The sequence below is a fragment of the Gobio gobio genome, assembly GCF_949357685.1.
Source record: "Gobio gobio genome assembly, chromosome: 19".
NCBI lineage: Eukaryota > Metazoa > Chordata > Actinopteri > Cypriniformes > Gobionidae > Gobio > Gobio gobio.
In genome coordinates, this window is record NC_137112.1 from 37774412 (window position 1) to 37789289 (window position 14878).

Here is a 14878-nt window from a genome sequence, read left to right on the forward strand (position 1 = left end):
TATAGTTATCTTTATAGTTATCGTTCTTGGTGTCAAGGGGCCTTTAAAGTAATATAATCAGACTACTTTTTGATTACTTTTAGATTACTCGTTTATCACATTGATAGAGTAGAATAATCTTGTACCATATTGATATGAAAATACAAAGATAAAGAAGATATATTGAATTATTCATTATCAACAACATGATGTGCATTAAATATTACATTACATCAGGGTTTCCCAGACTGGGGTTCGTGATGGAACTTTGTGAGTTAAAAGCAATCAAATCATACAATTTTAAAATTAAAATAAAGATTTTTATTATTGACCTTTCTTATTAACTTCAAGCAAATACTGTATGTTAGGTCAAAGAGGTTCAGCTGAGAAAAAAGGGAGAATTGTGAGAATAACATGTAATCAATAAAAAAGTAACTGTAGTGTGATTACAAATATTTTAAAACATAATATAATCTAATTACAAGTAATCCAGATTACATGTAATCAGTTAGTACCCAGCACTGTTAATAAGTAACCAGATAAGAAAGTTTGGGGTGTGACCAAGTATCGTCAACTTATGTTTACCGCACAGACCTTGTCTTACTTGTAAATTGCAAAAACCTCATTAAACACACATAGGAAAATCTGGAGGGAACCACTGGCGAATTAGTCTTAGAGAGGAGGTCCAAAGATCAGCAGTTCTCACTTTGTGTAGAATGTCAAGTGGTGGCCTAATCCAGTACTATAATTGTTTATCTTGCAAAACATAAACTGTTATAAGACCAACAAAATATTTTTGGCCTAAGCTAGCACACTCTCTCCTGCCATGCACACCAGGAGAGGAGCGTTAGAGAGAGCGATGTGCAGACTGTCCAGAGGAAGGTAAAGACTAACTGTTTGCTTTTATTGTATTGTTCTGTGATACCATCCCATTATAACATATAAGGTTTTTTACATTTTTAACTTTCTCAGTCCCGAGAACATTACAAAAAATGTTAATAAGCCAAATATTAAATGGCAAATGTTTTGAATTCAGTTTGACATTAATTCTGTATTCAGTGTCCAGTATGAGACATGAAAATATATGAAAATGAGATGGCAACAGACACTTCGCCATGTTTTGTCGGATCAGTGTGTTTCCCCTGTCGGCATTGGCCGGCTCTCATTTTTGCCAATTGAACATGTTGAATTTACATTTGTTGGGTTTTGGAATGTCTGAGAAGTGACGTACTGTAATCTGGTGACTGTCGCTGTTGGTCGGCGTCTGTCAGAGCAGTGCGAATTGGCCTTAAAATGCTACTTAGTATACTGGAGACTGTACAGTGAAGAATGTTACTAAACTAAGACTTGTGTGAAAATGTAATGATACCATAGAGCAATAAAATCTAAAACAACTTGTCCAGTGTGCTAAGAGATTAGAATAAGGAGGTTATGTTTTTTTATAGTATGTTTTGTCTTTGTATACATTTGTCTTATTTCATATTTTGAATGTTTTGCATGTATTCATAAGGTAAAATGCACGAGAAATTGGCAGCTGCATGTGATTTTCAAGGGTTGTGAAAGATATTCTGGGTTCTTAATTTGTTGTGTTCCTTACACTTATCTGCTGCAGGAGAGACCAGCCAAGGAGGCTGAATTCAAACCCGTCCTCAGAAAGGTAAATTACATCATTTTTTTGTTCTGTAAAAACAGGACTCTGACCTCATTCCCCCCTCAAAGTACAGGTTTTGACAAGACCATCGGATGGATGCCAGATTGATTCAAATCCTTCAATAGCAATCACATTTAGTTAATTCCTTCTCCATCAGATTACAACCTTTCATCTCAGCTTGTATGTTGCAGATGTGAACCGCAAGCATCTCAGTGGTTGAAGGTTGTTCACAGAAAACAGTTGGTTGGGGGGGGAAAAGCATGTCCGTGTTGTTTTGTGTGTACATGTCATCCCTGTATCCTGACAGCATGTGCACACCATGGACTAAAAACATCACATCAGACTTTTATTTTGATTTATGAAATCAAATCCATGATGCCTTTTTTTTTTTCATTGGTTTAGTTCTGTTTTCCATCTTTTAATTTTAGTATCAGCGCTCCCGTCCCTCCTCCCCTGTTCAGTGTTGTTACTTCATTCCTTGGATGAGAAAGGTATTTTGCCCTCTTAAAGACAGCTTGTTGACTCTAACTCCTAAAATTTTCCTTCTAGTTCTAACATTATTAGGTTAGTACAAGTCTTCCTCTTCCTCTTCCTCTATATGTAAATATGTCTGTTTAGCTTGTTTGCTGCTCTTTTGCAAAGAATCTGTATAGACATCTGTATATAATCTGTATAACATCATCATAGTTCCATATACGAGTACATCCTAATGATAATTATGTAAATTATTTCATTCGATATTTTTGTATTTATAGCCAGAATTAGTTATTGAGTATGTGCTATTATATAAATTATCATAAGTTCATCAGCTCGGTAAGTGGGGCAGCTTGGTATCATTTGTGCATATATGTGTGTGTGTGTGTGTGTATATGTATATATATATATAATATTGCATTTTGCACAGCACAGAGAGATCTGATATAGTAAGATACTTCCTTATAGTTTTTGCTTTGATGATGAATACTATCCCGCTACTTTTTGTGTGAGATTTATTTCATAATTTTTCCAAGGTTTTCCTTTCTATCTTATTTATCTCTAGGGTGAAACCTGACCTTCATGAAGACATTATTTTATACATTTGCATGCATTTATTTCTTGTTCTAAAGAAATATGTATTTTCTGTCATCTCCATTGCTTTCTGCCTCATAATCAAAGCTGCATTTCTTATCAACACAGAAAAATGGGAATTTTACAATACATGCATGTATGTACAGGACTTCTTTTGCTGCCAAAAAGTAGTTTTGTGTTTTTGTAAAATTATTTAAATGTATGACTGTCTTCATTGGAAGACTAATTTAAAGGTCTAAGGAAAAAGTCAAGCATCAGTTGGCGCTTGGTTAGCTATTTTGGATATTTATTGGATAAAATTCTATAAAAACAAAAAAAAAACTACATAATTTTTGAGGCAACTGTTTACATTCGGTGTATTTGGATTGACATCTTAAATCATCAATCTAGTTCTAAATACAGCTAACCATTCTAATATCATCCCATATTAGGCTGGTACCAACACAGAAACGGATGGAGAATTGCCAGTGATGAGCCATAGGCCTAAATGTCCTGTTCCCAATGTACCTACCACCCTGGACAAACAGACAAACTGGTCCAAAGCCCTGCCTCTTCCCACGCCAGAAGAGAGAATAAAGAATGACTCTCAAGTGGTTTCATCCTGTATCATTCCAATAAATGTTTCTGGTAAAGCAACTACTTCAGATTCAAAACAAACTAACACAAAAAAGGACTATGATATGCTTAGCTAGTACTGAGGGTCTATATTATTTTTCTTCACAGGTGTTGGATTTGACAGAGAAGCCAGTGCTCGCTGCTCTCTTGTTCACTCGCAGTCAGTTCTACAGAGACGTCGGAAACTCAGGAGGCGAAAAACGATCACTGGCATCCCCAAACGGGTTCAACAAGACATGGGTATGGGCAACTGATACTTTCCATCTAAAGTTTAAGTTCATCGAAGTAACATTTTATATAAAAACTTTGGTTAATTTTACATATAACATTTGCATATAACATTTTCTTCCCTTTTATCTGCATATATTTTTACTTGAATTATTGATTTTCTAATTTACCTGTAGATTCTGATGAATCGCCTGTGGCTAGAGAGAGAACAGTGATCATCCATGCCAACCCACACAAGTCACTGTGGCATGAGGAGCTCTCCCTGAGTGGCCGAGTATTGCACACCAAGGACTCAGGCTGTCAGACAGATGACTTCCTGATTGCTGCTCCATCCCGGAGGCGTATCCGTGCCCAGAGGGGTCAGGGAATTCCAGCTTCTCTCTCACACTCCACTGGAAACATCACCTCTCTGCCAGATCGCTCTGATACTGTGTACGCTGCAGCAACAACCACCCGTGTTCGTTCCAGAAGTCTACCACGCGAGGGTGGTCGACTTCTGGATGAGGACCAAGATGACAGTGATGATGATGATGAAGATGATGATGATGATGATGATGAAGATGATGAAGAGGAAGATGAGGAGCTTTCGCCGTATGAAGCTGAGGACTTCCTGCCAGGTCCAGGACAGAGAATTTCAAAAGATGAGGAAGAGAGTACTGATGACCAAGCCATGCCAGAGCTACAGTTTGGAAGTCTCAAGCGTATGCAGCATTCGGAGAGCCCTGACCATGCATGGATCGAGAGAGGCAGATCCAGGCTCCCACGCAAAGTTGACATGGGAAGCTGTGAGATTTCATCCAGCTCGGATACATTCAGCAGCCCCATTCACTCTGCCTCTACTACAGGAGTGCTTGGCAGCCAGATCGACCATAAAGAGGATCACCAGTCCTCAAGTGGCAACTGGAGCGGAAGCAGCTCCACTTGTCCATCTCAGACGTCTGAGACTCTTCCGCCTGCTGCCTCCCCTCCCCTGACTGGATCCTCACACTGTGATTCAGAACTCTCTCTCAATACTGGGTCCCATGTCATTGATGATACCACTGGCTTCATAATTGATCCCTACCACATGGACAAGCCTCAAGGACAGGGGCAACGATCTAATTCTTTTACCTCATCGGCTACTGATCAGATGGATGATGCAGGGGTCAGCACTGCTAGTGATGGTGAGTGGAACTGTGCCCAGGACCAGCAGGATCAGCCCTGCCCCCAAGACTTCAGCCCAAAGCATTCCAGAGAGGATGAGAGCGGCGTCAGCTGCCCCAGTTATTCTAGTGGGGAAACTTACGAGAGCTTTGGTGACCAAGCAACCGCTAGGAAATCTGAGATGCACTACATCGTTGACACTGAAGGATTCTATTCCTCCATGCACTTTGACTGTGGTCTTAAGGGTAGCCGAAGCTACTACAACTATGCAGCCATTGACCCAGACTGTGGCCCAAGTGGGAATATAGCACCTGGCATGGGTGAATACCCTCAGCCAGAGTACACAGCCACCAGGACACTGGGCAGAACGTGTCTGTCCTTAAGAAAACCAAAGGCCAAGCCACCCCCACCAAAACGTAGCTCTTCATTAAAGGAAACAGGCAGTGGTGTGAACGTTCTAGAGCAGAGCGAACCAAAGATTACTTGCGAGTTGCCGCTGCCCTTGTCTTCCAGGGAGATGAAACTGCAGCTTGACTTGGCTGGTTCTGCAGGACACCTTGAGACTGCAGGTCTTGAGTCACTTGGCGCATGGGGAGTGGAGAATGTCAGGGACATACTTGACTGCTCCTCTCCATTCAGTTCCTCAGACACACATTCCTTCAAGGATGAAGGTGCTGTGCAAGCAGACTATGCAGACCTCTGGCTCCACAATGACTTGAAATCAAATGACACTTACCGGTCTCTGTCCAACTCTAGTGCTGCTACGGGTACAACTGTTATTGAATGCATCAAGTCGTCAGAAAGTGCAGAAATGCAAGCCTGTCAACCCAAGTCCAGACCTACTTCCCCAACTCTTCCTCCACCTGAAGGTGACTTCAAGCTGGCTTCCCCTGAAAAGCTGGCTGGCTTAGCATCCCCTTCCAGTGGATATTCCAGTCAGTCTGAAACACCTACATCTTCCTTCCCCTCCGCTTTCTTCCCTGGGCCCCTGTCGCCAAATAGTGGCAAAAGGAAACCCAAAGTCCCTGAAAGGAAGTCCTCACTTTGTTCCCTACAACAGCCACAGCTTTTAGCCAGAGACCCAGGTATTTCCTCCAGGAGGGAAACTGACTTCCATGCCATACCCCCCAGTCACCTCGACCTAAGTGCTCTTCACAGCAAGCACTTTGCTCACAGAAATCAGATGCACATCCTCCACCAGAATAAGCAGAAAGCTGCCATAGCTGCGGCTGCTGCTGCAGAAGCTCGAACTGCAGCCGTTGCCGCTGCTGCGGAGGCTCGCATTGCAGCTGCAGCTTCCACTTCAGAGAGTGCGACAAACACAGCACCCATCTCAGCCCATTTGGCTATTACTCCAACTGTTCTTAGATCAGTGCAACTGCGATCTATTTGTAGACCAGCTGAAGGGAACCAAGGCTATGCTCTGGCCAGTGCAAATCCAGTAACTCGCCCCAAATGTCCCACAGTAATAACTGATGCCCCATCCTCTAGCAACAGGCACAACCGGAAACCACCAGCCTACAAACCCCCTACGGCACAGTTCTGTGAATCACAAGTTCCACTGGTGGAAAACTTAGTTCTTCCCCAGGAGGAAGTGAGAGTGAGACAGGAGAGGCTTGGACCTGGTACTTACTGGGCAATGACTGCTTTTAGAACTCCTGTAGATCCTACTACTGAAAAAGAAGACTCTTCAACAAGGACATCTCAAAGTCCTGAGCAAGAACAAGGCAGCAGAAGGTACCCAGATGTGCAAATGGCAATGTCACCAGAGAGACTAAAACAAGATCAACTATCGCGGCCAGAGCCTTCAGCACAGCCCGTGTGTTTGGCCAGTACAATGCCGCCTCCGGCTTATAGTGAAATACTGAGGAGCAATTTTGTACTGTGCAACAGTCCTAACAAAGTGCCTGTTTCAACTCAAGAGGCATCGCACATTTACACAATCAGCGATGTTCAAGGCAGAGAGGAGGATTATGAGACATCAGGTGTCGCAACCAGAAGTGCCTCACAGGACATAAGGGAAGAAGGGTCAACCCCGGACACAGAGGACTACTTCAGCAAGGGTAATTGTCCTGTAAAATACTGCAACATGATAAACATGATTGACTTATTGTACCGCGACTATATGTAATGATAACGAGTACTGTAAACATACCTTGGCTTTTCTCTTTCGATATTTTAAATCAGCTTCTAAAGTTTCTGGCTCTGTTCATAGCATAGTCACAAGACACAACAAACTCCAGGCAGAGTCAGTGATTGTTTTTATTTCACCTCTAGAGGCCGCTCTACCAAAACAGCAACTATACAACCATACTGTAGGTGCTGATTAATCAGTCAGCCTCTTTTTCACATGATATAACTGTAGTAGGCCTAGCTTACTTTTTTACAAGACTGGTTTACAAGACTGAGGTTGAGCTTGATGTCTGAACGCTTTGCATGTTGACAGAATCAACTCCCAGTGACAATTCATCCTCTCCATTGACTGATGACTCTAAACCGGATGATGATAATGCTTTTCCGTCCCCAAACAAACTACGCACAACTGAAGATCTGTTTGCTATGATACACAGGTAAGCCTGATTATTTTACATACCGATACAGAGTCTTGTTGATCATTCTGTATGTTCTCTATGACTTTTGGTGTTGATGATAACATATCATGCAGTCTTGGAAACTGATTATGGCATTCAATGTGACCGAAATACACTGTTAACTAATTTATTGCAGATCTAAAAGGAAAGTGCTGGGACGTAAAGACTCCGGGGAGATGAGTGGAAAAGGTCGGCCTGGTGTAGCTCCTGTAACCGCCCCTGTCAGCAATCCTACTGTATGCCCAGTCATCCCTCCTGCCCCAGTCCCTTCAAACTGCTCCCAGCGAGCCTCAGGACCCATCTACAGGAGTGCCAAAAAGTCCAGTACATCCAGTGAGGAGTTTAAACTTCTGCTGCTAAAGAAGGGTAGTCGCTCAGACTCGAGTTACCGGATGTCTGCTATAGAGATCCTTAAGAGCCCCATCACACCCAAGACTCAAGGAGAGATGCTATTAGAGGCTGCAAGGCAACCAGAGGAGCCCCCCTTACCCCTACAGGATTCCACTAGCAGTGGTGATCCACTTCCGAGCTCATTCCCTAAGGCCAACAGTGAGGGATTCTCCCCAAAAACAGTTACCATGTCAGCTGCCTCCAGACAGGGACGTTCCAGGATCCCACCTGCGGCAAACAGCAGTCGCTATAGCACGCGTAGTCGACTGTACACTGCCCCAATGCAGGCCATATCAGAAGGAGAGACTGAGAACTCAGATGGAAGTCCACACGATGACCGCTCCTCTTAGTGGTAGAATCATTTTTTAACCACTTAGCAAAATGATAATTTTTTATAATATGAAAACATTCTGTTTGAACTGTGTGAGAGTGCTGTACTGTACACATATTATTATTATTATTTACCTTAGTGTTCTCCCCTGAGGTTTGTGGTTTGAGAAAAGAAAACATTGATTTATTTAGCTCCTTTTGTACATTATAAGTCAACTGAAAAACTTGGAAGGAGTACATCAAATTTTGCATTACCCAATGATGTATTGATCATTGTTGAGGAATGATTTCCATCATAATCCCGTACATTTATGCTCACAAAATGAGAAGGTGAAATCTGTTGTCATTCTTTAACAAGATATTGAAAAGGTAACTTGAAAAAAAATATATTTCCAACATCCATCACAAATTTACATAAATATGTGGATGTAAAACTTTTCTGAGGACAATCGCACCATGGCCTTTCTTAGCAGGGTGTCTAAATGTGCAAGGGGAAAGACTTCCAAAAATGTAACAAACATAAATCTGAAAGTGGACTGGTTTGCAAAACCATTTATTCTTTTGCACTTAATTGGTAAATTATGCCTGGATGCATTATTAAAAAAAACAAGGCGAGCCAGTTTTAGTTTTTCATTTAGAGTAGGCTAAGGGAACGTCTGTGTATCTTTTCATGCTGTTTGAATCTCAAACTCTCAAACAGCATTCCAACAACTGTTAAGAAAACAAATGTAACCCTTTTTACCTGTTTAGTTTACCATTTCTTCAAAGACCCAAATTGGGTTGTGTATTTTTGTCACATTTTCAGGTGTCATTGTGTATATTTACCTAACCATCCGACATGGAACATTTTTGTGACTGCAGAAGAAATGAGGACTTCAGAGAGAAATTCACTTCAATCTCAATGTATTCTGTGAATACCCTTAAAATCAAGCATACTGTACATTTGAAGAAGAATGGGTTCACTTTTAAAGTGAAACTCTTCAGAGTTGGAAGTCTTCTCGGAGTTCAAAACTCATAGGAATTAGCTAATTTGTCAAGCCTACACTGTGCCACTGAAGGGAAGGTGACAAGCTGTGAAAAGATTGATTTTTGGTCATCCGTCTGATTAACGCTCTTTCACTGTGGTCGTAATTCAGTTTCTTCATCCTCTGTACAGCATGCAATAAAACACTAGAACATGTCACATCTCCACTTATAATGTATTTCCACCTTCACTTGCATTTGTTGAGTATGTGCTATGTTCAGTAAATGTACAAAATGTATAAGATTTGTTTGAAATTTGCAGTTTTACATCACTGTAAAACTTTTTGTTTCATTTAGTGGAGGAACTGGACAATCTAATCTAATGAAGCACTATTCGTGTACAGCTGAGGTTTGAAAGGACAGATAGAATTATATTTAGGAATTAATGTAATGCGAGAACTGATATCTCAATCTCTGGGATATATAGATGAAATGACTGCAAAAAGGCTGCAGTTTAAAATGCATTGTTCATCTGTATATACATGGAAGATTGACTTAAACATATAACATTTCAGCCTTTTTTCTGAACCGTTGTTGGTTTGTCATGTACTGTCATTAAGAGGTTGGAGAATTGAATTCTTTTTATTGTTTTATACCGATAGAGAAACCTTCCAGGATATTCGGAGACACTAACAAAACTGATATTTTCTCTTAAATAGGAGCTGCAATGTGCCACGTCTTATTTCTCCTTGAATACAACCCTGTCTGATGGTTGTTGCAATTAGCATTGCTTTATTATAACTGCAGACTTTTGGAAGTACAGACTACTTGTTTTTTTCCCTCGTGTCCATATACTAGAACAAAATCTATGAAATCTTCTTTTAGATTGCAACATTTAATAGAAAAAAAAAGTATTTTTAATTATGGGATATTTTATCCAGAGAATTATTTTGTTAATGAATTTGGAAAAGAATAATGATAAAGCTTTATTTAAATAAAATACTAATAAAAAATGTTTCATATCAGGGGTGTATCAGCCAATGATGAAGATACCGAACTTGTAAACATTTCTAATTAGCTGTAAACTTGCATTCTGAACAAATAAGCTATTCTATATGTTATACAACTGTAGTTAAATGTTTTGGTGCTTTGAATTCTATACCCAGGCCATATTCTGTCATTGTTGCCAGTCATTAACATCACCAGTTTCCTTTTCATACTTATCTCTCTGTACTTGTGATGCAAAAGCAGTCATGAAAACAACACTCGTGACAACTCAAACACTTAGATATGTAGCAATGAATATGTCTTTTATTTTATTTTTCATAACACAACAGTAGCCACATTTGAGGTATCAACCTAGTTACCTGTAGTGAAGCTAACCAGTCAGTTTAGGCCTTATTTGCAAAATATTAAAGAAGAAAAAAATGAAGGGAAATCACAAAGTGTGTTATCTGTATCATTGTTTTACCTCAACACAGTTTTGGACTGTTTTAAACAGGTACAAGGTACCACACAAAAATGATCATATCAATAAAGAAAGAACGAAAGAGAACAAAAGACATTACACAGAAGAGTTATTTTATTGTTTTCTTTGTTGTAACTGAAATATCCATCTTGGACTGTTTCTTTGTCTTTAATTTCTTTAGACACATTTTTGCTCTGCATTAATGGAGAAGCACAGTCTGTTTTTAAATGTATTTTGGTGTGAAATAATCGCAAATTATAATAAATTAATTGATGAATTAAAAAAAAACGAGAGTTAAAGTGATAATGTCTATAGGGACAAGATGCATCTCCTTCAGTTACAATGAAACAAATCTCACTCTGCATACAAGCTCCGCTTCAAGAGATTTGAATCCATTTTGTATTTTTGTATAAACATGTACATATGATCTTTTTAAAGTTAAAAAACACACAAATGTTTCATTTTGTAACATGTTTTAAAGGTTTACATTAATTCCAAGCCTTTGTATTTTGAGCTGTGCGACTCTCTCAGTCCTGTATTTATTTTTTAGTAAACATTGTGAAAATTCCATTGTAAATTTGAACCATTTCTTGCCAGCTCAAGTGACTGCTTAGTAACTGTGCATAGAGAAAGCCAATAAATGTGACTGCATTGAAGAATTACTGGATGCCTGAAGTATGATTTATATGCACGCAATGATGCAATAGGCTACTGATTCAGTAAGAACAATTTAAACGTCTTACAGTTAGAATAGAAAGTCCATAAGGGATTTAAGGCAAATTTGTGAATCTATACAGTGGCGGGTAAAGATTTCTGTCATTTATGTTCCCAATCAAAGCAACTGCTTGATGTAGGCCTAACGCTACTTGGAACTGACGATACGACTTTTTAGATTTTTACACTGATTTGCATAACCTTTTTAGCCTTCAAGGAGGTGATTTTTTTACTAATATAATGTTTTGTTGTTTTAAAAACCAGACACATTCCTGTTTCCCCATTGCGGCGCCTCAAGCTTGTGACGTGACAGTTCGCAGAAAGCGAGGCTATTTAAAACAAAGCTATAAAACGTAGCCTACATAACCACAGTTGTGCCTTATTGTCCATCAAAAATACATAAATAAATGGTGTCTACTCATTCTGCACTATAAGAAAACAAAGGAAGGTCTTGAAACTTTAGTTTGCACTTTGTTTTGTGGACCGATATAGGGCCTTTTTTAAATTCCGGGAAACGCCACAAGAGGAGGCCATTTCTCCATGAACTGGGCAAATCGCTTGTAACTCGGCTCACGCAAACAAAATGAGCACATGCCATAAGAAAACAACACATCCTGGTCCCTCTCAACCTGAAGCTTCACCATGCGGTGCCAGAACTGTCCAAATTAGATTGTTTGTTTGATGCTAAACCTTACGAAAATGAACCATGGTTTTATTGTCATAAAAATGTAGTAGCTAACCATGTTTTTTTTGGCTAATTTATTACCATTTATATAACTACAGTTTTACTACAAATACCATGGTTAAAACAAGGTTAGAGTTGCAAAACCATGGTTAATTTGTGGTTACCATAGTTTAAATTCCATGTCTTTTTTGTATTAGCCTAAAACCATGGTTCATTTTCGTAGGGGAATTAATTAAATGCAGATGTGTGAGATGACAACAAAAATAACTATTTTAATAATAAATTAACATTTATATGAGTGCTTTAGAATTAATATATAATAGTGTATGTTAGCAATATAACTGTAACTATATTACACATTTATTTTTTTCATATATTATTTTTTTTTTTATTTAGTTAAATGAATATAACTATAGCCTCCATATCTGAATATATATCTGAATATATAGACCTACCTCTTAAAGGGGACCTATATGCCCATTTTTACAAGATGTAATTTGTCTCAGGTGTCCCCAAAATGTATCTGTGAAGTTTCGGCTTAAAATTCCCCACAGATCATTTATAAATCCATGTTGTAATCAGGGCTGCCAACTTTTCAAAAAATCTTGGAGTGAGATTTGGTGGGGCCAACCAAAATTTTGTTGCGTACAAAGCAACTTTTTTTTTTTCTCATTCAGCATCATTACCGTACACAAAAAATAAAAAATAAATAAATAAATAAATAAATAAATATATATATATATATATATATATATATATATATATATATATATATATATATATATATATATATATATACATACATACATACACACACACACACACACACACACACACACACACACACACACACACACACACACACACACACACACACACACACACACACACACACACACACACACTCACACACTCACACACACACACACACACACACACACACACACACACACACACACACACACACACACACACACACACACACACACACACACACACACACACACACACACACACACACACACACACACACACACACACACACACACACATATCACAGAAAACACTCTCTCTGCATCAGCATTTGAATATTGTTTTGTTTTTTGTTGTTGATTTCTTTTTTGCCTTTGATAAATAAGTATAGGTTGATAATTAATTCTCTCTATTAAGACAAAATGCATCTATATGACGCTTTGTATACAGTATATCCTATAGACACACACTATTTTAAAGCACTATGTAGAGGCATGATTTTGTCTGAATAAAACTACTTTAACTTACAACTAGCTACTTGTAAGTTAAAAGTTAAGTTACATCCAAGCTACCCTTTTGAAAAAATAGCTGCACTGCACGAATAATTGTTAATGAAGAATGTTATTATATTTGGGATTTAAAACATCATAATGCAATGCAAATATGATTTCAAAGAGTATGGGGGTGAATTCAGGGTTATTTTGGGACACTTTTTCCCCAGTCATTTCAATGGCAAAAACTGTCAGAATCACACTATCCGATATACACAATAATCAAATATAGCCTATATCGCAAACTGGCTGTCAAAGTGCAAAATGGCTACACATTTTCCATCAGTGCAAGAAAAAAATGTATGCAACTTAAATGAAATACTCAGGAGTCAGGATTAGTCTAAAACGCAGGTTAAACTCAACAGCACATGCAGTGATGAAGCGCAGCATCTGAACAAAACCGCTCTGAGACGCCAGTTATGAGCTGCTCGCCCGCTTTGCTTGCCTATTTCTTTTCATTTCGAATTGTTTCATTTAAAAGAGGACATTTCAAGCTTTCTATACACATATTTATCATGTCTGTGAGGCAAGTAGCCTGCTGAGTTTTGGTTTATTTATGAGACGCGCTCCAATTCACAATGCGATCGCCGCACCTCCATCTCACGATTATTGTCTGCTATAGCCTATTTGCTTCTTATTTATTAAATCCAGGCAATTGAAACATTGATTAAAATTTCGATACAATTTATACAAAACGAAATGTACTTTCTATAAAACAAAACTTAATGAAATCTTTGACATTGGCCTATTACCTATTACCTACACTTTTCATAATAGCCTAGATGAAATTTTAAAATAGCATTATAATATTTAAACATAAATATGAAACAAAATACATTGTTTAGTAGCTACAACAAGTACAGAGAAATGCCATGTCTGAGCAGGATTTGAGCGAGCACGCGGTTCATGAGTGGAGCGCGCCTGCATACGGAATGTAGCTTTTGGTCGCACTACACTGTATTTATTTGCACATTTATCTTGAACCCCCTCACCGAAAGCATAACTAGTCGATCACGTGTGGCTCAACGGGTAGATCTATAGATAAACTCATCTTTCAGTGCATTTGACCGACTGGGTTGACACTTCAGAGTGAGAACTCGGGGATGTGGCGTGTGAAACCAATCAAATGCGTGTGTCTCACGGCCAATGCGTGAGAGTTGGCAGCTCTGTGTAATGTAAATGCCAAGCGGTAACCTCCCCCAGTTTCTCTTGAAGCCAATACGGAAGTGACTTAAAGCTACACTGTGTGATATTTTCCCCATCTAGTGGTGAAAAGGTATATGACCATCCAGTGAATTTTAGTTTCTGTTCCTCTCAATTCCGATTTCGTTTTAACTCCTACGGTGGCCAATTTAGTCCAAGATTAACATGGCTTCCAGTTCGACCTCGTCCACATTCGACACGGTGCCATCGAGTGTTAAAACGCGAAAGGCGAAGTTTTAATTTACGGGTATGTCCCTCTTTGGCTAATGTACTTTCAAGATGGAGGGGCAACATGGCGACCGGCATTCGAACCCCTCACCCGTATGTATTTTCAATGGCATATTATAAATTTACGAGTATACTTTATTACTTGAAAGAAGTAAATATACATTAATGAGCACATATATTTTTGAAAGAACTAAGTGTTTTTAGCTAAGAATAAATTAAAAAAGTTACAGAGTGTAGCTTTAAACTGCAATTCATCGACTGTCCGCTAGAGACAGGCTTCAAAAGGGAGCAGAATCTCATTGAGCCCCATGTTAAAAT

At 38.9% G+C, this 14878-nt stretch overlaps 1 protein-coding gene across 1 annotated transcript in view; it reads left to right on the forward strand.

The window, feature by feature from the left end:
* Positions 1 to 11087, forward strand: part of nhsb (Nance-Horan syndrome b (congenital cataracts and dental anomalies)) — a gene marked incomplete at its 5' end in the record, with an annotated part of 77239 nt that extends 66152 nt beyond the window's left edge. Inside the window, 8 exons of the mRNA XM_079844211.1 lie at positions 817 to 861; positions 1592 to 1636; positions 2059 to 2121; positions 3130 to 3325; positions 3422 to 3553; positions 3718 to 6747; positions 7131 to 7254; positions 7412 to 11087. Of these exons, the coding sequence (XP_079700337.1) occupies positions 817 to 861; positions 1592 to 1636; positions 2059 to 2121; positions 3130 to 3325; positions 3422 to 3553; positions 3718 to 6747; positions 7131 to 7254; positions 7412 to 8015 (4239 nt within the window). The 3' untranslated portion in view covers positions 8016 to 11087. The remainder of the gene's footprint in view (positions 1 to 816; positions 862 to 1591; positions 1637 to 2058; positions 2122 to 3129; positions 3326 to 3421; positions 3554 to 3717; positions 6748 to 7130; positions 7255 to 7411) is intronic.
* Between the last annotated feature and the right edge of the window lie 3791 nt (positions 11088 to 14878).